Source organism: Tachysurus vachellii, chromosome 6 (assembly GCF_030014155.1).
Source record: "Tachysurus vachellii isolate PV-2020 chromosome 6, HZAU_Pvac_v1, whole genome shotgun sequence".
Classification (NCBI taxonomy): domain Eukaryota; kingdom Metazoa; phylum Chordata; class Actinopteri; order Siluriformes; family Bagridae; genus Tachysurus; species Tachysurus vachellii.
In genome coordinates this window covers 20321609-20342273 of record NC_083465.1, presented here as the reverse complement: position 1 = coordinate 20342273, position 20665 = coordinate 20321609, and the positions used below count along the sequence as shown (strand labels likewise).

General features: G+C 41.9%; 1 protein-coding gene across 1 annotated transcript; it reads left to right on the top strand.

Annotated features, from left to right (window-relative positions):
* The first annotated feature begins 1648 nt into the window (after nt 1–1648).
* tm9sf3 (transmembrane 9 superfamily member 3) lies at nt 1649–20303 on the top strand. Its single transcript, XM_060872787.1, has 15 exons — nt 1649–1853; nt 9684–9879; nt 11471–11593; nt 11863–12023; nt 12221–12298; nt 12438–12569; nt 13013–13179; nt 13279–13373; nt 13673–13803; nt 16624–16763; nt 16874–16942; nt 17041–17187; nt 18154–18237; nt 18399–18475; nt 18573–20303. The coding sequence occupies exons 1-15, from the start codon at nt 1758–1760 to the stop codon at nt 18638–18640; spliced, it is 1764 nt and encodes a 587-aa protein (XP_060728770.1). The 5' UTR covers nt 1649–1757; the 3' UTR covers nt 18641–20303.
* The last annotated feature ends 362 nt before the right edge of the window (nt 20304–20665 follow it).

Below are 20665 nucleotides of genomic sequence, written 5' to 3'. Positions count from 1 at the left end.
ACAACCTACCAGCCGAGTTCCTTCAAAAACTGTGTGCACGTGTATCTAGAAGAATTGCTGCTGTTTTGAAGGCAAAGGGTGGTCACACCAAATATTGATTTGATTTAGATTTCTCTTTTGTTCATTCACTGCATTTTGTTCATTTATGAAAATAAATGTTTAACGAAAGCATTTTTTGTTTACAGCATTTTTTTCCACACCTGCCTGAAACTTTTGCACAGTACTGTGTGTGTGTGTGTGTGTGTGTGTCTGTGTGTGTTTGTGTGTGTGTGTTATTTTTTTTTTATTAATGCCATAAACCCACATACAATAAGATATATTCTTTAAAGTACAAATACACAGCAACTAAAATAAAAGCAAAATAACAACAATGCCAGAGGACAAGAACAAAATTATAACAAACAAAAGGAAAAGGGTGCTACCCTATACATCATATCTGCTTACAATATTATAAGCTCGAATTGCCTTTTTTCTTCGACAATTACACAAAACCGAACAATAGAGCTTGAAATAATTTTTAAAGCAAAGAAAATTTGGTTTGGAGTCAGACCATTTCATTTTATGAATGTGAACTTTTCTCATTAATATTAACAATGTATGAAATATGCCTTCTCTTTTTCAATCCCATGATAATTAAAGTGTATCATTGTATCGAGTCCACTCAACTGCAATTCAAAGTTCAATTTTTTCATAATGAAATTCTCCACCTCAATCCAAAATATTTTTGTATGCATGCAATGGAAAAACAAATGTAAAATATTTTCCTTTTCACCTTTACAGAAATGACAGGAGTAATCAATATCTAATTTAAAACGTTCCAGCACATGTTTTACTGGGTATATTATATGCATTACTTTAAAAGAGACTTCTTTTACTTTATTATTAACATAGAATTTATCCACTGTTCGCCAAGCTTTACGCCAATTCACATCCCCAAACACAGAAGACCAGAAAAAAATGAGCTGGAGGATGAACAATATTATTAAGTATATACCTAATATAGTTATTTGTGACTCTATTTTGTTCAATATTTGTATTACCAACAAATATTTTACCCTTGATATCTGTAAAATTTAGATCTTCCTCCTGTAATGCATTCCTCAGAAGGATCAATACTTTTTGGGGAATTGCATCCATTACAACAGCAAATTCTTTAGGTCTAACTGGTATTTTAAATCTATTCAAAAATTGTCAATAAATTTCCATCATTATTTAAAAGCTGACTAATATACTAATATAATATAATATTAATACTAAACTAATATAATATTGTTTTCAACCCAGTATTTAAAAAAAAAAAGGATGTCTTTTTTGTTCCAAATATATCTCCTAGGTGAAATGTTATGGTTATAGGCCAGTGTCCATGCCATAAGAGTTTGTTTATGAAATTTTACAAGCTTAACCGGTATTTTTTCGATTGAATAATTACACTTTAATGTGTGTGTGTGTGTGTGTGTGTGTGTGTGTGTGTGTGTGTGTATTTTCTCACAGATGACGTGGCTGAAGGTGGCGGAACGCCGCTTCAGCCGTGTTACAAAGCTCACCGCCAGCTCAGCGCGACATTACATCATTGGTTGAAATTCTCCACGTGAGAATTTCTAACCAATCAGAGCCGACCTTGATGACTCCTCGACAAACACTTTACGACATATCCGTATAGAACATCCTGAGACGACCACTGTCATAGAACCAGGAAGAAGGAAGGTGGGATAGCTTAAAAAGGCTAATATCCCAAAAACGGAGAACTTTCCCTGAAAATGATGAGGTCGTCCAGGTGGAAGTGTGCGGCGCTGGTGTTACTCCCTGTTATAAGTGTACTGTTGCCGGCTTGTGCGGATGAACATGATCATATGGTAAGGAAATGATTTCGGGCCGAAAGCCTTATGCGGTGTTCCTTTAGCCCGACGCTTTGACTCATCAGCATATTGGGTTTTAATCAAAACTCCCTGATTAATCCGCTGTCTCAGATCCGTATACGAGTCTTTATCTAACAAAAGATGCGAGTGTCATGTTACCGCGATTCAGACAAATTATATAACAGCTCATTCTTCTTATGATGCTAATGCTAAAGCCAAGTAGTTAGCTAATTAGCAAGCTAGCTAGCGCAGCCGTAGCTACGTGGTCTAGAGGCCGAGTCCTGAATAAGCCGTTATTGTAAGACGTTAGGCACTGCATAGGGTGTATAAACCGTGTCATACACTAATGTTAGTCCGCTTATAAAGGGAGAAAGGAGTTATTTGGGCTGTAAGTTTGGTAAATGTACGCTACACAAATAGCTATATATGCGCGCGCACAAACATTTTGATTATATACATAAATATGTGTATGTATGCGCGCGCGCACAAACATTTTGATAAACACTAAAGTTTTTGTACTAGTGTAAGGGTATATCTTACTCACTAAAGTGGACAATTAGTTTTAGCTAGTCTAAGGTTAGCATGCTGTTTAATATGCCCGACTGTGTACACAGACATATCCGGTTTGGTTCAGGCCTGTCATAGGACATAAATCCCAAGCTGACAACTTCTTCTCAAACACAACAGTTAATGTCATATACAACTGGTCACAGTGTATGGGTTTTGTGTGGTAAAGCTTGTCAATTATCATCTGAAAGATATTACAATAAAAGATATGTGTATATATATTTTCATTAGTAACTTGATTTAGAGAGATTCACCACCTTGTCATGGTGCTTTTCTGTGTACCTGTCATAAGGTCCCTTATCCTCAGTACTCTGCACACTGTGTGTTCTTCACTAAGAAGTTTATAGTTACACCTTAACAAATAACTAATTGTGTCGCTGTGGCTCAAAGACTGCACGTTATCCATGAGTATCTTCTTACACATGAAAAAAATGAGTCTTTACTTGCTTTCACGTTTGCATCAGGATTCAAGGCTGTTTTTTGTCTAACACCTTACAGCAGAAATGTTTATTTAAAATGTATTAGGGTCCAGCTGTATCAGATCAAATTATTTTCTTACAGATCAATATCACTTAAATGTAACAGCATTTACTTTTTTGTGTGTGATTAACTTTGACCAGCATTAATTAATTCATGGTGCTAAATAAGACAATAGTTAAAAATGATTGAGATTTGACACTTGGGAAAACGTCTGTTTTGTACTTGAAGCAGTGAATAAACACACATCTGTCTGTCAAATCTTCTGGCACTTCACTAATCAGACTAGAGGAACATTAGTTTCTGAGCCTGTCCCAATGAGGGGACACCAGTTCATCACAGAGCTTCCTTCACACTCTTGTCCACTTGTCCACAGGGATATAAGCATATAAGTAGTTAACCTGCCAGAATGTTTTTGAGACATGAAGAAAGCAGAGAACCTCGCAGAAACTCGCAAAGAATATGTGAAAAACTACACAGAGAGCCAGATCTGCAGGTTCAAGTCATAATAACAATGAAGACTTTAAGAGGTGTTTGTGAGCATGTAAATGATAGAAGAATAGGGAGTCCTTCCCAGAGCTGGTATGTTTTGCAGTGGTGTGTAAAGGGTTTTATTTTTTTTTTTTTTGATAACTAGTATGCCCGTCTTCCTTACAGTACATGTGTCTTTATTATGGATTCATGGTCTTAGACTGATGGTTGTCCTTTTAGGTGATGCAGTTCATTCTCACACTGACCTTGAAGTTATCTAGAAGATTACAATTGACTTAGAGGTTCTTGTCTGTATTTAATTGACCTAAAGTCACTGGAGGACACACATCCAGATATCCTGCAAACGGTTTCCTTTTTTTATTTGAAGTATTTTATTATTTTGTCTTTTGCTGGCACGCATTTGCTTAACTCACGTGTTGCATGTAGTCTTCCTCGATTAGCAAGCAGCATGTTGGTTTAGAAATGTCACGTTCCAGTGTGTAGAAAGAAAACTTTATTTATTATCAGCAGCATTTCATCTTGTAGCACATTTTTCTTTCTTTTTCAACCAAGTTCATGAAACATGCTGTTTAAAGTTTCCCTGATGATAGCTTCTATTAAAATTTAGCATAACAATACAAATGTGGGAAAAGTCTGAGGTTCTCTTCCTTTTTGAGTCTGATTCCTCTCAAGGTTTTTGACTTCATGTTGTGTGCCAGAATCTATTTAGTGAAACAGACTTAACAATATATCTGGACGTGACAAAATAATTGATGTTCTGCATCAAAAATTTGAAAGGAACTGCTGCAAAAATGTGGACCAGAGAGTACTCTGTTTGTGGCTACGCCCTATCTCTATCTATCTCAAGATCAGTCATTGTCAGAACGTCAGAGAGATCGAGTCCTGTCAAGGAAGCTGCACAGGCTTTAATAACATGCAAAGTTTATGCAGAAATGTCTTTTTAGTCCTTTAATTATGAAAGAGTAGAGTTCCATATGTATAAACACTTTTTATTCAGAGTATAAAGAATTCCTAGGTCAATCTAAGACACTAACACGGCACATTACTGATGACATGAAGACTTACGGTTCTCCACACGTTTTCGTGGAGATTAGAAGTTCTTGTACTTGGCCTGAACTATCCAATTCTCTTCTCATTTGGTAAATTTGTCCAGGCAGTCAGTCTCTTACTAATCCCATAATTCTGTGTGCTCCTGTCCGTAGTGCAATTCAAGCTGTGGGGTCGAGTTGGGTCAATATTGATTGTGTGCTATCAGCTTGGCTTGCTGGGTCTGACACCACAGGTTGTTGATTTATTTTTGTTGATCTTATTTAGGTCTGGTTTGGCTGCTCTTCTTAAAAACAGATTTTTTTTTTTGAGCTTAGATCCTGTAGCTCTACAGCACTGTGTAGTTGACATGGCAGGACCATGTTGCATGTAAAGCAGTTCCTGAACAGTCCTTTCATAGTTGAGTTGATCTTTACCCCAAAATTTTAACAATTTGTGTCTTTCATTAAGCATACCTTTTTCTAAATTTCAATTTATTTTGATGACTCTGTTGTACTCCTAAAATATTGTATCTACACCATGTAATTAAGCATTAATGGTTATGTGGTTGGCTGAACAAACCAAATTTATAAGTTTAAATTTGTAATTAAAAACAAATTGTTGATTCTTGCCTCGGTTTTAAAGAACAAGGCCATGGATATATGTCATGCTTTGTCCAGATTCATCCTAACTGAATTATTGGTATAATTATAATTAGCATTTAAATTTAATTAGCATTTACAGCAAAACCGCACAGTTGCGTCTGTCTGTCTGTGCACGCATCTGTCTGTCTGTCTGTGCACGCGTCTGTCTGTCTGTCTGTGCATGCGTCTGTCTGCCTGTCTGTCTGTGCACGCGTCTGTCTGTCTGCCTGTCTGTGCGCGCGTCTGTCTGTGCGCGCGTCTGTCTGTGCGCGCGTCTGTCTGTGCGCGCGCGCCTCGGTCGGTCTGTCTGTCTGTGCGCGCCTCGGTCGGTCTGTCTGTCTGTGCGCGCCTCGGTCGGTCTGTCTGTCTGTGCGCGCCTCGGTCGGTCTGTCTGTCTGTGCGCGCCTCGGTCGGTCGGTCTGTCTGTCTGTCTGTGCGCGCCTCGGTCGGTCTGTCTGTCTGTCTGTGCGCGCCTCGGTCGGTCTGTCTGTCTGTCTGTGCGCGCCTCGGTCGGTCTGTCTGTCTGTCTGTGCGCGCCTCGGTCGGTCTGTCTGTCTGTCTGTGCGCGCCTCGGTCGGTCTGTCTGTCTGTCTGTGCGCGCCTCGGTCGGTCTGTCTGTCTGTCTGTGCGCGCCTCGGTCGGTCGGTCTGTCCGTCTGTGCGCGCCTCGGTCGGTCGGTCTGTCCGTCTGTGCGCGCCTCGGTCGGTCTGTCTGTCTGTCTGTGCGCGCCTCGGTCGGTCGGTCTGTCCGTCTGTGCGCGCCTCGGTCGGTCGGTCTGTCCGTCTGTGCGCGCCTCGGTCGGTCGGTCTGTCCGTCTGTGCGCGCCTCGGTCGGTCGGTCTGTCCGTCTGTGCGCGCCTCGGTCGGTCGGTCTGTCCGTCTGTGCGCGCCTCGGTCGGTCGGTCTGTCCGTCTGTGCGCGCCTCGGTCGGTCGGTCTGTCCGTCTGTGCGCGCCTCGGTCGGTCTGTCCGTCTGTGCGCGCCTCGGTCGGTCGGTCTGTCCGTCTGTGCGCGCCTCGGTCGGTCTGTGCGCGCCTCGGTCCGTCTGTGCGCGCCTCGCCTCGGTCGGTCCGTCTGTGCGCGCCTCGCCTCGGCCTGTCCGTCTGTGCGCGCGGCGGTCGGCCTGTCCGTCTGTGCGCGCGGCGGTCGGCCTGTCCGTCTGTGCGCGCGGCGGTCGGTCTGTCCGACTGTGCGCGCGGCGGTCGGTCTGTCCGACTGTGCGCGCGGCGGTCGGTCTGTCCGACTGTGCGCGCGGCGGTCGGTCTGTCCGACTGTGCGCGCGGCGGTCGGTCTGTCCGACTGTGCGCGCGGCGGTCGGTCTGTCCGACTGTGCGCGCGGCGGTCGGTCTGTCCGACTGTGCGCGCGGCGGTCGGTCTGTCCGACTGTGCGCGCGGCGGTCGGTCTGTCCGACTGTGCGCGCGGCGGTCGGTCTGTCCGACTGTGCGCGCGGCGGTCGGTCTGTCCGACTGTGCGCGCGGCGGTCGGTCTGTCCGACTGTGCGCGCGGCGGTCGGTCTGTCCGACTGTGCGCGCGGCGGTCGGTCTGTCCGACTGTGCGCGCGGCGGTCGGTCTGTCCGACTGTGCGCGCGGCGGTCGGTCTGTCCGACTGTGCGCGCGGCGGTCGGTCTGTCCGACTGTGCGCGCGGCGGTCGGTCTGTCCGACTGTGCGCGCGGCGGTCGGTCTGTCCGACTGTGCGCGCGGCGGTCGGTCTGTCCGACTGTGCGCGCGGCGGTCGGTCTGTCCGACTGTGCGCGCGGCGGTCGGTCTGTCCGACTGTGCGCGCGGCGGTCGGTCTGTCCGACTGTGCGCGCGGCGGTCGGTCTGTCCGACTGTGCGCGCGGCGGTCGGTCTGTCCGACTGTGCGCGCGGCGGTCGGTCTGTCCGACTGTGCGCGCGGCGGTCGGTCTGTCCGACTGTGCGCGCGGCGGTCGGTCTGTCCGACTGTGCGCGCGGCGGTCGGTCTGTCCGACTGTGCGCGCGGCGGTCGGTCTGTCCGACTGTGCGCGCGGCGGTCGGTCTGTCCGACTGTGCGCGCGGCGGTCGGTCGGTCCGTCTGTGCGCGCGGCGGTCGGTCGGTCCGTCTGTGCGCGCGGCGGTCGGTCGGTCCGTCTGTGCGCGCCTCGGTCCGTCTGTGCGCGCGGCGGTCTGCCTGTCCGCGCGGCGGTCTGCCTGTCCGTCTGTGCGCGCGGCGGTCTGCCTGTCCGTCTGTGCGCGCGGCGGTCGGTCGGTCGGTCTGTCTGTGCGCGCGGCGGGCGGTCGGTCGGTCTGTCTGTGCGCGCGGCGGTCGGTCGGTCGGTCCGTCTGTGCGCGCGGCGGTCGGTCGGTCGGTCCGTCTGTGCGCGCGGCGGTCGGTCGGTCTGTCTGTGCGCGCGTCGGGCGGTCGGTCGGTCTGTCTGTGCGCGCGGCGGTCGGTCGGTCTGTCTGTGCGCGCGTCGGGCGGTCGGTCGGTCTGTCTGTGAGCGCGGCGGGCGGTCGGTCGGTCTGTCTGTGCGCGCGGCGGGCGGTCGGTCGGTCTGTCTGTGCGCGCGGCGGGCGGTCGGTCGGTCTGTCTGTGCGCGCGGCGGGCGGTCGGTCGGTCTGTCTGTGCGCGCGTCAGATTGGTACCATCTCTATTTAGTTTTATAAAATGTGGTATTACTTGTTTTTCTGGTGGTCGATTTTACACTGCCTGTCATTGTGTACTCTGCTCTGCATATCCAGTGTGACAGGTTTGAACTGTGTGACAACCTGAAAGGCTGTAAGCTGACGTTTGTTTGTTTGTTTGTTTGTTTGTTCCTTCTTTCTTCTTCTTTTTGTCCAATACATCATGTAATGTAAATTTGTGAATATGCATAAAGCTTCCTCTTCCTGTTTGTAGCAATGCTTTGATGCCTTCTCAATGAACTATTAATGTGATTTGTTGGAAATCTGAATGGAGTATCAAGTCTTGGATAATCAGTGCCACTTTTGCTGAAGGCAGTGATGTGATTTATTTAAACAACCTGAACCCATTTTTTTTGTTACAACTATATGCCTCCTGCTCCTGTGGCTTTTTGTTCCAGCAAGCCTTTTGATAATCAAGCAGAAACTGAAAACCTACCTTTTCTCCAAAGAAACATGTTTTTGTTGTACCATGTGATGCCACTTTATCCTCTCCACCGGGGTCTTAGCAGGAGTGTACACGACCCTGGAAAGATTAGACCACATTTTGCCTTCCGTAAAATTTGCCTTCTGTTGAAATAACCCCAGTCAACGTATATGTCCAAATCGACATGGTTGTATAAGATGTCCAGTACTTTTATGCAGTATAAAAACATTCAAAGGAACAATCTCAGAAGTATGTGGGTCCCCTCTGAATTGCAGGAGTTTCATACACATCCATTGCTACACATCCATTAAATCAAGCACAAAATCATCTTCATAGAGCAACATTGGCAGTAGAATTAGTCATACTGAAGCTCGGTGAATTTAAACATGGTTGTCACAAGGTGCCAAGAAGTAGTAGACCACACAATCACAGAGCGGATTCATGGGGTAGTGAAGTGTGTAGGAAGTAAAAAAAATCACCTCTCTCGAATCACCCGCTACAGCTTTCCTAACTGCATCTGGAAGCAAGAACTGTACATCAGGAGCTTTGTATCTATATATCAGATCCCATGGCTGAGCATCTGCACCAAAAGATTGCTGCGACATATGAAATGCCGGCTGGAAAGGTGTAAAGCATGTTAACCTGTAATCTGTAGCAGTGGAAACATGTTCTCTGGTGTAATGAATTACGCTTCAGTATCTGGCAGTATGATGGATGAATCTGGGTTTATTGGATACCAGGAGAACACTCCTAACTGATGCATAGTGCCAAAATTTAGTGGAGAGTTGATGATCTGTTGTTCAGGATATGGGACCATTGTTAAGGCTCATAGGCTTTGAAATGGGATGTCATATAGATGTGATAGTCATATATGTTATCAGTGTGTGACCTACTGAAGTAAGTGTGATGTGTACTTCCTTCTTTCATTTAAACAGAGATCTCTTGTCCAATGCAAATCTATCCATGCTATCATAATAATTACAGAAGTCCTCCAACATCACTGAACAATCTAGATTTTTTTTTGTTTGTACTTCATATCCTGACCTATCTGTTTAATAGGATTACACAGTACTTATGAGTGTGTGCCAAATGCTGTAAACGACTTTATTCCTGCTCATTTTCATTCTCATTGTTCTTGACAGTGGGATGGTAAGAGATGTATAAAGCCAAAGCAGTAATGTAATGCAAGAGGTCTTGATGTGTCATTTGACTCTTCTAGGTGTGACAGTCAGTGTGACGCACATGCTTCTTGAGCTGTTTGTCAAAGGGGTGTTACTGGTTAGCACATTTGGAGAATAAAATGCTCAAAACTTGAAAGCAAGCCAAAAATACTTGTGTGTAAATGTGTGTGTGTGCACTTTATATCATGGAAGCTGTAATACCGTGACCAAATCTAGATGGACTAATGATGTAAACCTATTAGTTATTACTTTAATGAATAGTGAGAATATTATCGTATGATCAATAGTAAGATAATACAACTTTGAATGCTGTTAAACTCGTGTCAAAATGAATATATAAAGCTAATTAATTTCTTGTTTTTTTTTTTTTTAGTACGACGATAAAGAGGAGGTGGTTCTATGGATGAACACAGTGGGGCCATATCACAACAGGCAGGAAACGTATAAATATTTCTCCCTTCCTTTCTGCGTGGGCTCCAAAAAGACCATCAGCCACTACCATGAGACCCTGGGAGAAGCTCTGCAGGGAGTTGAACTGGAGTTCAGCGGCCTAGACATTAAGTTTAAAGGTACCCAAAGTTTTTTTTGTTGACCATCATGAATAAATTGTTATTCTGCTCGTCAGTCAGAGCATCACTAAACAATCGTGCACATCTGTGAGCTAATGTATGTGGAAGATGGTAGGTAGCATTTTCATCTGTTTCTGCAATAGTGGAGAAGTTCGTAGTATGTGTGTGGAAACACCACTGACTATAGCATATACACACACGTTATGTGTAAGTATGTACATATACATACACACGTTTGTGTATATATAAAAGTTATCAGTTATTGATACTTAGTTTGCATATTTGGCTAATGTTAGCTTAATGCTTCATTTAAATTAACTAGCTGACATTGTCATGCCATCTAGCTAGCTACTTCTAGCTATGTAATAGTTAATTTCTAGATAGCTTAGTAACATTAGCATCATTAGCATTTACTCTCAATCATGTGTCTTTCTGGGTAATTAACTTTATGGAATGAAATGTGGTGAGCTTTCACAGCAGGTATTAGCTGATATTTGTAAATGCTCTGTTTTTTAGCTAAATTAGCCAAATGAAATGCTGATGTTCTTGTTTTACCTGATATGTAGGATCAATGACTGAAAGGAAGTTTTGAGGAGGCATTTCTAATTGTTTTGTGATAAACTTTTCTAAGTGTCATCTCATTGTTATATTCTGACGAACATTCATAGTCATTGAATCTATCAACATTTTAAACTTTGCTGTTAGTCTGTCAGTTAACTCATGCTGGTCAGACCAGTCTAATCAAATCTAAACTGCACAAGCAAACACCTGAGTACATCATGATAAAGTGAACCTCTGCCACACCATAGTAAATGCTGTCCTATACCTATATAAGAACCGGTTTGCCTTTCCATGGGCTAGAGAGCCATCACAGAGCCGAGTCTGACGTCACTGTATACGTGTCACGTTTCCCAGCAACGTTCACACAGCAGCGGCAAACACAACAACAATGGCGGATGTTGCTTTACTGTTAATGCTCATGGCTTTGTGAACCTACATTGGTATCTAAATGCAGCGAGCCCAATGTGTACGTGCAACTCCATGTAATTTGTATAAACGGAGGTTGTAATCGAGAAAGTACGTAACATTATTTTATCATTAACACAGAAAAAAGTTAGCCTTAGCATGTAGCTACCTACTATCATGTGTGCTGATAATTGATCATAGTGCAGTAAAGTAAAAGTGTATTAAACATGAGTGTACTTAAGGTACATTATCAAAGGCGCTAACATTAGCCCCGCCCACAGCCCCTGACACAAGTGGTTCTTAAGTCTAGACCAGCAACGTTTTGGTGCTACTTAAGAACCACTTTTCCTGGTTCAGAGCCGGTGCTTTGGCTGTCGAAAAAGAAAGCTTCGAGCCAGCACTCAAACTGCCTCGGTGGAAAAGGGGCACTAGATACTGGTTTTAGCTCCACAGATATTCAGCTAATATTGAAAATGCAGATATTCTGACTGTTTAATACAATGTGTAATATCTATTCAGTGTAATGTCCAGCTGAGAAATTCCTTCAATGGAAGAATTCTGTGCAAGAGAAATTTATATTTTTGTTGTTGAAAAACAAACTGAATTTTTTATTATTTTTTTTCAGACGAAGTGATGCAGACGACATACTGTGAAATTGAGCTGGACAAAGCTAAGAGAGACGCCTTTGTCTACGCCATCAAGAACCACTACTGGTACCAAATGTACATTGACGACCTGCCTATCTGGGGTGAGTGGACCAGGAATCCTGTGCTTGGCAAAGCTTCATGAAAAGCCTTGGGATTCATTACCACTAAACTCTCTTGGGAGATCTCACTAGTTTTCATTTTATTAGGAGTCTGTGTTTAAATATTTCTGATTATTTTTTTCTATAATTCTGTTGAAATTTCTTATTGTACATTTACTATAGTCATCTTACTATCTTATTAATGTTTCAGAAATTTAGTAACAGTATATTGCTACCTGTTTTGTAAAATTACTTTGCTGATTGGATCTCAGGGATTGTTGGTGAGGCAGATGAGAACGGGGAAGACCATTACCTCTGGACTTACAAGAAGCTGGAAATTGGCTTCAACGGTAACAGAATTGTAGACGTTAACTTGACCAGCGAGGGCAAAGTCAAGCTTGTGCCGAACACGAGAATCGCCATGTCTTACTCAGTGAGCACTTTTACACCACAGACCTCTCCATTCTGTACCTGCAGCACATGTACTTGACTGTGACATGACTATATAAACTACATGCCATTCTGCTAAATGCCAGAAATGTAAATGCCATATATTATACAATCATAGCACTGAATATTAAGTATATTAAGTATTGAACAAGCTTTTGTCTCTTTTTTTGTTTACTGTAGGTAAAGTGGAAAAAGTCTGACGTGAAATTTGAAGACCGTTTTGACAAATACCTCGATCCATCCTTCTTTCAACACAGAGTAAGCAAATCTGTACAAATAAGTATATTTTATTTAAGGTGTTACTTGTCTGGAGATTTTTCTTGAGCTTGTGGATAACAAATACTCTGGTCCTTAATAGAGAAAGATTTGGAAAGGCTTTTTTCCCCCCCAATAACAGATTCACTGGTTCTCCATATTTAACTCCTTCATGATGGTGATCTTCCTGGTGGGCTTGGTGTCTATGATCTTGATGAGGACGCTGAGGAAAGACTATGCCAGATACAGCAAAGAGGAGGAAATGGATGATATGGTGAGTTCAGTAAACTACAGTATCTCTACACTTTGTGTAGTGATGGATTAAAGAAATGAGTAAGGAGTAAAACATAATAGTTCATGCAGTTATAGGAAAATAATCAAAGACTGTGTGGTCTGACCCTATTGTTCATTATTTGATAAAAGGATGTCCTGAAGTGGTTTTTTTGCTCTGATACCACAGCCACTAATGAGTTCTTTTTTGTTTTATTTAAAAAACTGTGTCTCATGGTTTATGGTTCTGTGTAATTTTCTGGAACATTTATGAAGTTCATTTGTGTTACCACTTGTGTTGTATCAGTTCTCTTACCATCCTTATTTTATTTTTTATTTTTTTGCTTCTAAGAAGAAAAAAAAACTCAGGTTTTCATGTTTGTGAGACACTACATGTTGGGGGTGAAGTAAAGGAACAGCTCTCTCTCTCTCATCTAATGTATGCAGGACCGAGATCTCGGGGACGAGTACGGCTGGAAGCAAGTCCATGGTGATGTGTTCAGACCTTCCAGTCACCCTCTGATCTTCTCCTCCCTGATTGGCTCTGGTTGCCAGATCTTCTCCGTGTCCCTCATTGTTATCATTGTGGCCATGCTTGAGGATTTGTACACTGAGTAAGTCTCAAGGACACTTGTAGTTGTTCCTGAATGATTTAACAGGCAAATGAATGTTGCTGATGAGCTTTTTTTTCTGTTTCCTTCTTCTTCTTGTAGGAGAGGTTCGATGCTGAGCACAGCTATATTTGTGTATGCTGCCACTTCCCCAGTAAATGGTTACTTTGGGGGAAGCCTGTATGCCAAACAAGGGGGTAAGAGTATCCTAACTATTATAAAATGTTTAATTCTGTTCAAAGTGCAGACACGACCTCTTTTAGATATTACTGCAGGTCTTAATGAACTCTCTTTTAAAGAGAGGACAAACAGAGATACTGTTACATAGGCATGAGAAACACAGAGATTTTTATCCTCATATGCAACAGTACTGCACATAGCATAACCTTAATGCCAATGACTGAAAGTGTTCAAATAACTCCATAATAATGTTTCCATTTTTGTTATGCGAGTGTGTTTGCTCAGCCATGTGGTGGTTCCCTCTGTGCTTGAACAGGGAGGAGATGGATAAAGCAGATGTTTATTGGAGCGTTCCTGATTCCTGCTATGGTTTGTGGCACAGCTTTCTTTATCAACTTCATTGCTATCTACTACCACGCCTCCAGAGCCATCCCATTTGGCACCATGGTGAGTTTTTAACAAGCTTCATGCATTTATTTCTTTCATATCTCAATATATCCCTCTATAATACAAGCCCATTCAGTCACCTGATGGGTCAGTAAACTAAAGTAAGCAATTGATTTGCAAAGGTCAAAGTAATGATGTAACCATTCTTTTTAATACTCATTGCCTTCTGACGTCTTTCAACCTGCGACCTGGATATTGATTGAAGTTCAATTCAATTCAAGTTTATTTGTATAGCGCTTTTTACAATGGACATTGTCTCAAAGCAGCTTTACAGAACATAAACATAGAACAGAAGATAAACATAAGGAGAAATATAAAGAGTTAATATAAAAAAAATCAAAATATATATGGTTCACAGTGTGTATGTACGTATGTATGTATATGTATTTATCCCCAATGAGCAAGTCTGAGGTGATTCAGGCAGCAGTGGCAAGGAAAAACGCTCTTAATTGGTAAAGGAAGAAACCTTGAGAGGAACAAGACTCAAAGGGGAACCCTTCCTCATGTGGGTGACACTAGATGGTGTGATTACAAATATACAGTCAGACAAGTGTTGTATTGGTGTAGGGATCACATGGAGTTCAGATCTCCTCTTAGTATCACAGAGTCTGACTGGAGCTGGTGGATCTGTAGATGTCTCAGGATACTCACAGAGTCGGCCTCATCTCAGCGGAGGTCCAAAAACTTCATGGCACGGAGGACGATCGGAGATGGTACAATGTCTGGGTGTCTCGGCATGGGTTGAAAAAGAGAAGAGCAGTGCAGAGGGATTAAAATATGTGCTGTTCATAAAAAAGTGCAAGTCTAGTGTAATAGTGCACAATATAATATAACGGGATGTGTTATGTGTACGCCTGACTAAAGAGATGAGTTTTTAATCTACATTTAAACTGAGAGAGTGTGTCTGAGCCCCGAACACTATCAGGGAGCTAAATAAGAAAACGCTCTACCGCCTTTAGTAGACTTGGATATTCTGGGAACTACCAGAAGTCCTGAGCTTTGTGATCTCAGAGGGCGTGAAGGATTGTAACGTGTTAGACTAGCTTCTAACTAGCTTCTCAGCATCAGATACAGACAGAATGTTTCTCAGCTTGGCAATATTTCTAAGGTGAAAGAAGGCTGTTTTTGTGGTTTGGGCGACATGATTTTCAAAGGACAAGTTACTGTCTAATATAACACCCAGGTCTTTCACTGTCGAGCTACTAGTAACAGTACATCCCTCTAATTGGAAGTTAAATTTTGGGAGTTTCTGTGTACTGGTTTTTGGACCTAGAATTAGTATTTCTTTCTTATCAGAGTTTAACATCAGAAAATTACAGCTCATCCAGTCTTTTATCTCACTAAGGCACTGAGTTAATTTGGACAATTTAGCTATTTCATCTGGTTTTGATGAGATGTATAACTGTGTGTCATCAGCATAGCAATGGAAACTAATCCCATGTCTTCTAATGATGTTCCCTAATGGAAGCATGTATATCGAGAAGTCTGCAACTATTCAGGATATATGAATACTTAATGTTCTTAGAGAACTCCAAAGGGCATTTTTACACCTGGTCACTTCATGGGTTTTCTCTGATCTGATAGCTATCTGATTTGTTAAAACTGTTCCATTTACATTAGGCCACATAAATGCGTCTTGGCGAATCGGATATCAATCCGATCTTTCTACTCCCACAGAAAATGCACATATATTTGAGCTCATTTCCGGGGTAATTGAAATGGAACATGCTTTGGTGTATGCGGTTTTCAGAATGCAATCAAAAAGAAGACGAAAAACCTTGTTATGACGGTTATGCTACAAAAACCAGCATTTACTGTTTGCTGCATTTTCGCTAGCGGCAGCAGTGCATTTTAAGACCCAACGAGATACCTGGGTGAAAGATCACTTGCGAATGACGTACTTCTGTTTGGGAGGAGTATAGCGCTGACGTATGTGGCTTGAACAACCACATTCATTTACACCTGTCCAGTTTCATCTGAAATGCGTCCCAGACCTCCTCCTGAAGTGGTTTGAACGATCGGATTTATATCTGTCTCGAAAACGTTTCAGAGGGCATTTAGACCTGGTCTTTTTACTATCGGATAGCTATCCGATCACAGAAAACGCATGAAGTGACCAGGTGTAAAAAGTCCCAATGATTCTTATATCATGAGACATACAACTAAATGTAGTTTAACTTGTATAGAACAGGCCCATGTTAGTGATGTAGTGTGAAGACAGTTTGATGTAGTGTGAAGCCATTTTCTATGTAGTCAAATGTTTTATGTTGAGTGATTGGTGATGTGCATTAAGTCCTCAATAAGTTACATTGATGTAGACACTTTGTTGGTCTAAAGCTTGCATGTCAGACATGAGAGTAAGATATAATCTGGTTAGACAGTTACTTCCACATCACAGGTGTATAGCCTCATCCGGAAAGGTGTGCAAGTTTTCATTACAATCAAGCAGTAGCCACATCTGTTGAGCACAGTCCAAAACAGCGTGTATATGTACACATAAGGGACTTGTGTGGTTAGCTAATTAAAAAAACAGACAGACAAACTGTTCAGATTGTAGTTGGTAGTAGGAACAGTTTAAGTAAAGCCACATTGCACCACTTTGTTCTTGATTTATTTGATTTAACACCAAATCTTGTGAAGCATATTCATTTGCTGTAATTTTGAGATTTTATAGACAGATGATCCCGTCTCTTTATGTATCTTAATAGAGACCTTGCGTGATCAAATCTGTGTATTTATGACAAATAATTGAGGTCAGCATTGGCTAATAAAGATCATTTATAGAGTAGAAGAGTCTGAACTCTTTGAACTCTTTTCCAGGTTGCAGTTTGCTGCATCTGCTTTTTCGTCATCCTGCCTCTAAATTTGGTGGGTACGATCCTGGGCCGGAATCTCTCAGGACAGCCCAACTTTCCCTGCAGGGTCAACGCCGTGCCCAGGCCCATCCCAGAGAAGAAATGGTATATCTTACTTTTCTAATTAGACAGGTTTATGGGGTTTTGTGTGGGGGCAGAATACAACTTCTAAAATATTTATGTACATTGTGTGTGTGTGTGTTTTTCGTTATCAGGTTCATGGAACCTGCGGTCATCGTGTGTCTGGGTGGCATCCTGCCATTCGGGTCTATATTCATTGAGATGTAAGTATTTTAATTCCTCCATCTTTGTTTTTCCTTTTTTCCATGCCGAATGCACAATTCCAATTGCAGTTGTTTTTCCTGCTTTCTCCTTTTTGCAGGTACTTTATTTTCACCTCATTTTGGGCCTACAAGATTTATTATGTGTATGGATTCATGATGCTCGTGTTGGTAATCTTGTGCATCGTGACCGTGTGCGTGACCATCGTTTGTACCTACTTCCTCCTCAATGCTGAAGACTACAGATGGTGAGGGAATGAACAACATGTACATTTCTATTAACCAGAGGACAGATTACCACTCTATTAAAGTATGCATCAATACAGGTTTATTAGATCAACTCGTTTCTTATTTTTAATATGCTATTTTCTGGAAATTTTCTGAACTTTTTTTAAAAAAAAAATACATTACTAGCTGTAGCATTTCTGTTCCTGGTGGTCCAGCGGCAGGATCCTGTGCTCTCAACCGTGGCCTGAGTTTGATTCCCAAGCAGGGAACTAACCCATGCATTGAGGGGTTAAATCTCAGTGCTGGTCAAAAGCCTGGGAAAAAATTATAGTGTTGCACCAGGAGGGGTAACAGGAGTAAAACCTGTACCAAAATCAAAACATGCGGATCGGACAATCTGCTGTGTTTACCCCAAAAACGGGAGAACCCGAAGGATACTATATTGTTATAGTATTATAACAATTTTTATAATTTTTTTCCCCACCCCCATTAGAGTTGTATTTTGGGTGAGGGAACAGTTGGGTGGGAGATTTTCCTCCCCATTCTCTCCAATTCGGTCCCCTGACAATTCCTACTCCCTGGTCCGCCCTCTCCCATCAAATACCAAACACAGTGGCTGGCTTCATATGATTTATAGGAAGCAAAACATCATTTTAATTATCTGCTTATATTGCTTCACACAGTAGCACATCCCTCTCCTGCACATACTCTTACAATTAGCTAGTGTCACTAAGAGGGAGGACACCATCCTACACAGCCAAATTCTGCTCTGTCTGCTCCCAGCAACAGACGGCTGTGGCATCTTCAGGATTTGCTTGCTCACGATCCTGACCATAGTGCAGCAGGAATATCTTTTCATCAGTCTTGCATTATATTCGACTGACTAAACAGATGAATTTCGTTTGTCCCAAAGTAAGAAATTATTCAGAATAAAACAAGTAATGGCTTGAAAACTGACTGAATATTTTTTTCATTCTTTTTTGCAGGCAGTGGACAAGCTTTCTTTCTGCTGCTTCCACAGCAGTTTATGTTTACATGTATTCCTTTTACTACTATTTCTTCAAAACAAAGTAAGTTTGACTTTTATTTATTTTTTTTTATATCTCAGCTCAGTGACTTAGCTAATTAAATGAAGTAAATCTACCAAAAACACAGCCATACATTTCTCCCATGTGCTGGTAATCATACAAACTGCCACGTTTGACTGATTGTGTTGTCTGTTCCTCTGTAGGATGTATGGTTTGTTTCAGACATCATTCTATTTCGGCTACATGGCGGTGTTCAGTACTGCTTTGGGTATAATGTGTGGTACGTACCACCGATTAATTTAGACAGTTTATTTCCTTCAGCTATTTAAGCCTGCAACTAGTTTTACTTATTATTAATTTTTGTGTCAATTTTCCAGGAGCCATTGGATACATGGGAACAAGTGCCTTTGTGAGAAAGATCTACACAAACGTGAAGATTGACTAGCGACTCAACAGCATCCGTGTAATCGGCTGACATTTCCCAGCACTGGTGGACACGAGTCGTTTTTCCCTTTTTTTTTTTTTTTTTTTTTTTTTTTTTTGCAAGAAGAGATTGTGATCTTATCTTGTATAAATCTAGTTTTCCATTTTCTCAGCAAATTCAAGGTTGCAAGGTTGTGTGCACACAGGCATATAATGTAAGATTAAATAAAAGTGAGTTTTATTTTTATTTTTAATTAACTGTTTCATTTATTTTTTCTGGAGCAAATGTGTAGGTTTTTTTTTTTGTTTTTGTTTTGTTTTGTTTTTTTTAAAAAAGAGTCTTTGGTTGTTCTCCAATAACTCTGTCCCACCCAGCATGAGCGAACGTAGACCTTTATCGATGGAGTAGTCTAGCTCTCTTCAGTGAAGAGGCCAAAGTGTATGGAGAGCCTTTGTTTGGTTGTAGGTGAAAATTGGAGGGTTGCGATAGTGTACCTGCTCCTACTGTCTGTTTTGCATTGTTAAGTTGAGCGATGTCGTCGTCGTCATCTTTTAAAACACTTGTTTCCAATCACCAAGAGCATAGATGGGAAAAAAAATTGGTTAATAGCTTTTCTGCCACCAGACTAAACAAACCACAGTTTTTCACTTGACACTACATGGTTCAGATTATTATACAAGATAAAAATGAGGCATAAATCACCCAGTTCTTGATCCAGGTCTTAGATTAATGTATGGTCCAATCATCTGCAGCAAGTGTGGATGTTTTTAAATTTGGTTGTTTTGAAGTGGTCTTGTGTTTTCCAGTTTAGTCTTACTTTTAATGTTGGGATTTAAATGAAGTCTGAGTGTGAAGATAATAAATGGATGGGGTAAACCTGTATATAACCTTAATAATGTAACTGTAGAAGTAGATTCCAAAATGTATTTTGGTTGTACAGATTTATTACACTATTTTGTTTTTTTTAAAAAAAAGAGGTTCAGTTGAATGATTTTGTCTTTTCTCCTTTTTATTTTGTGAGCTCGGGGTGGGTGGCATTGTTACTTCTTGCCTGTTTAGTGCATGACGTTTTCATCTTGCTGCATAAACCAGTTCTGTTTGTACCAGCTTTCTTTGACTTTTTCTTTGCTCTTTGATTCCTGACACATGCTCAAAATATGTTTTGTGTAACGGTTAAAAAAGAACTTTCTGGCTGCTTGTAGAGAAAAATAACTATCATCATATATGCGTTTTAGTTGTTTATTTATGATTTAAAGCTTTAAATGGCTCGCTATGTCCAGAAGAGCAAAATTCTCCCTCGTGCTAAATTCCCCATCCATTACCACAGGCAGCATTGTGAACGTTGGACACATGCACGGTTTTTGCGAGCATATGTTAAAGGGTGACGTTATTGTACTTTATTTGATTTTGATGTTTTTCTAACTACAGGAAGTTCCGCAGGAGCACTCTGACGAAGCTCGTGTTTTTCGTTCTGCTGTATACAGTATGTAACAAAAGATGTGAGACGTGGCAAAGCCTTTTTTTTTCTAATCCCCTCAAGTGCCAGATGATCTCTGGCCCCTCATGTCATGAACCTTGTGATGTCTAAAAAGACATTTTAAACATGCTATACTTGTTGTAAAAATAAAAAACAAAATAAAAACTGTTTATGTACAGAGGTTACATAGACATAGTTTGAATTCAAGACTTGATCCATATTTTGGGTACATAAATTTCTTTTTTTCCCCTCTGTTCCACTCTCAAATGATTTGGAAACACCTGTTCACCTTCATGCAATTATGAGGCAGCAGTGCAGTGACTGGTGGCAAATGAGCTGGTTTAAGAATTTCAGAAACCGTGCCTCATCTTGTACACAAATGTTCCACGGGTGGAAATGCAGTATTGACAAAGGTCAAATGAAAATGACTAGAAGGTAAAGCTGCTGCTCACCTAAACTCGACAGTTCAAGACTACGAAAATGTCACCTTGCCTATAGGGTCTGATTTAATGTCTCCTGACCAGAAATTGTAATAAAATAAGTAATGTCAGCTTTTTGAAAAACTGCAG

Coding starts and splice junctions, on each gene's coding strand:
- tm9sf3 (XM_060872787.1), top strand. CDS start 1,758: ATGATGAGGTCGTCCAGGTGGAAGTGTGCGGCGCTGGTGTTACTCCCT. Junction 12,024..12,220: donor GAATCGCCATGTCTTACTCA/GTGAGCACTTTT, acceptor TGTTTACTGTAG/GTAAAGTGGAAAAAGTCTGA. Junction 18,476..18,572: donor TGCTTTGGGTATAATGTGTG/GTACGTACCACC, acceptor TCAATTTTCCAG/GAGCCATTGGATACATGGGA.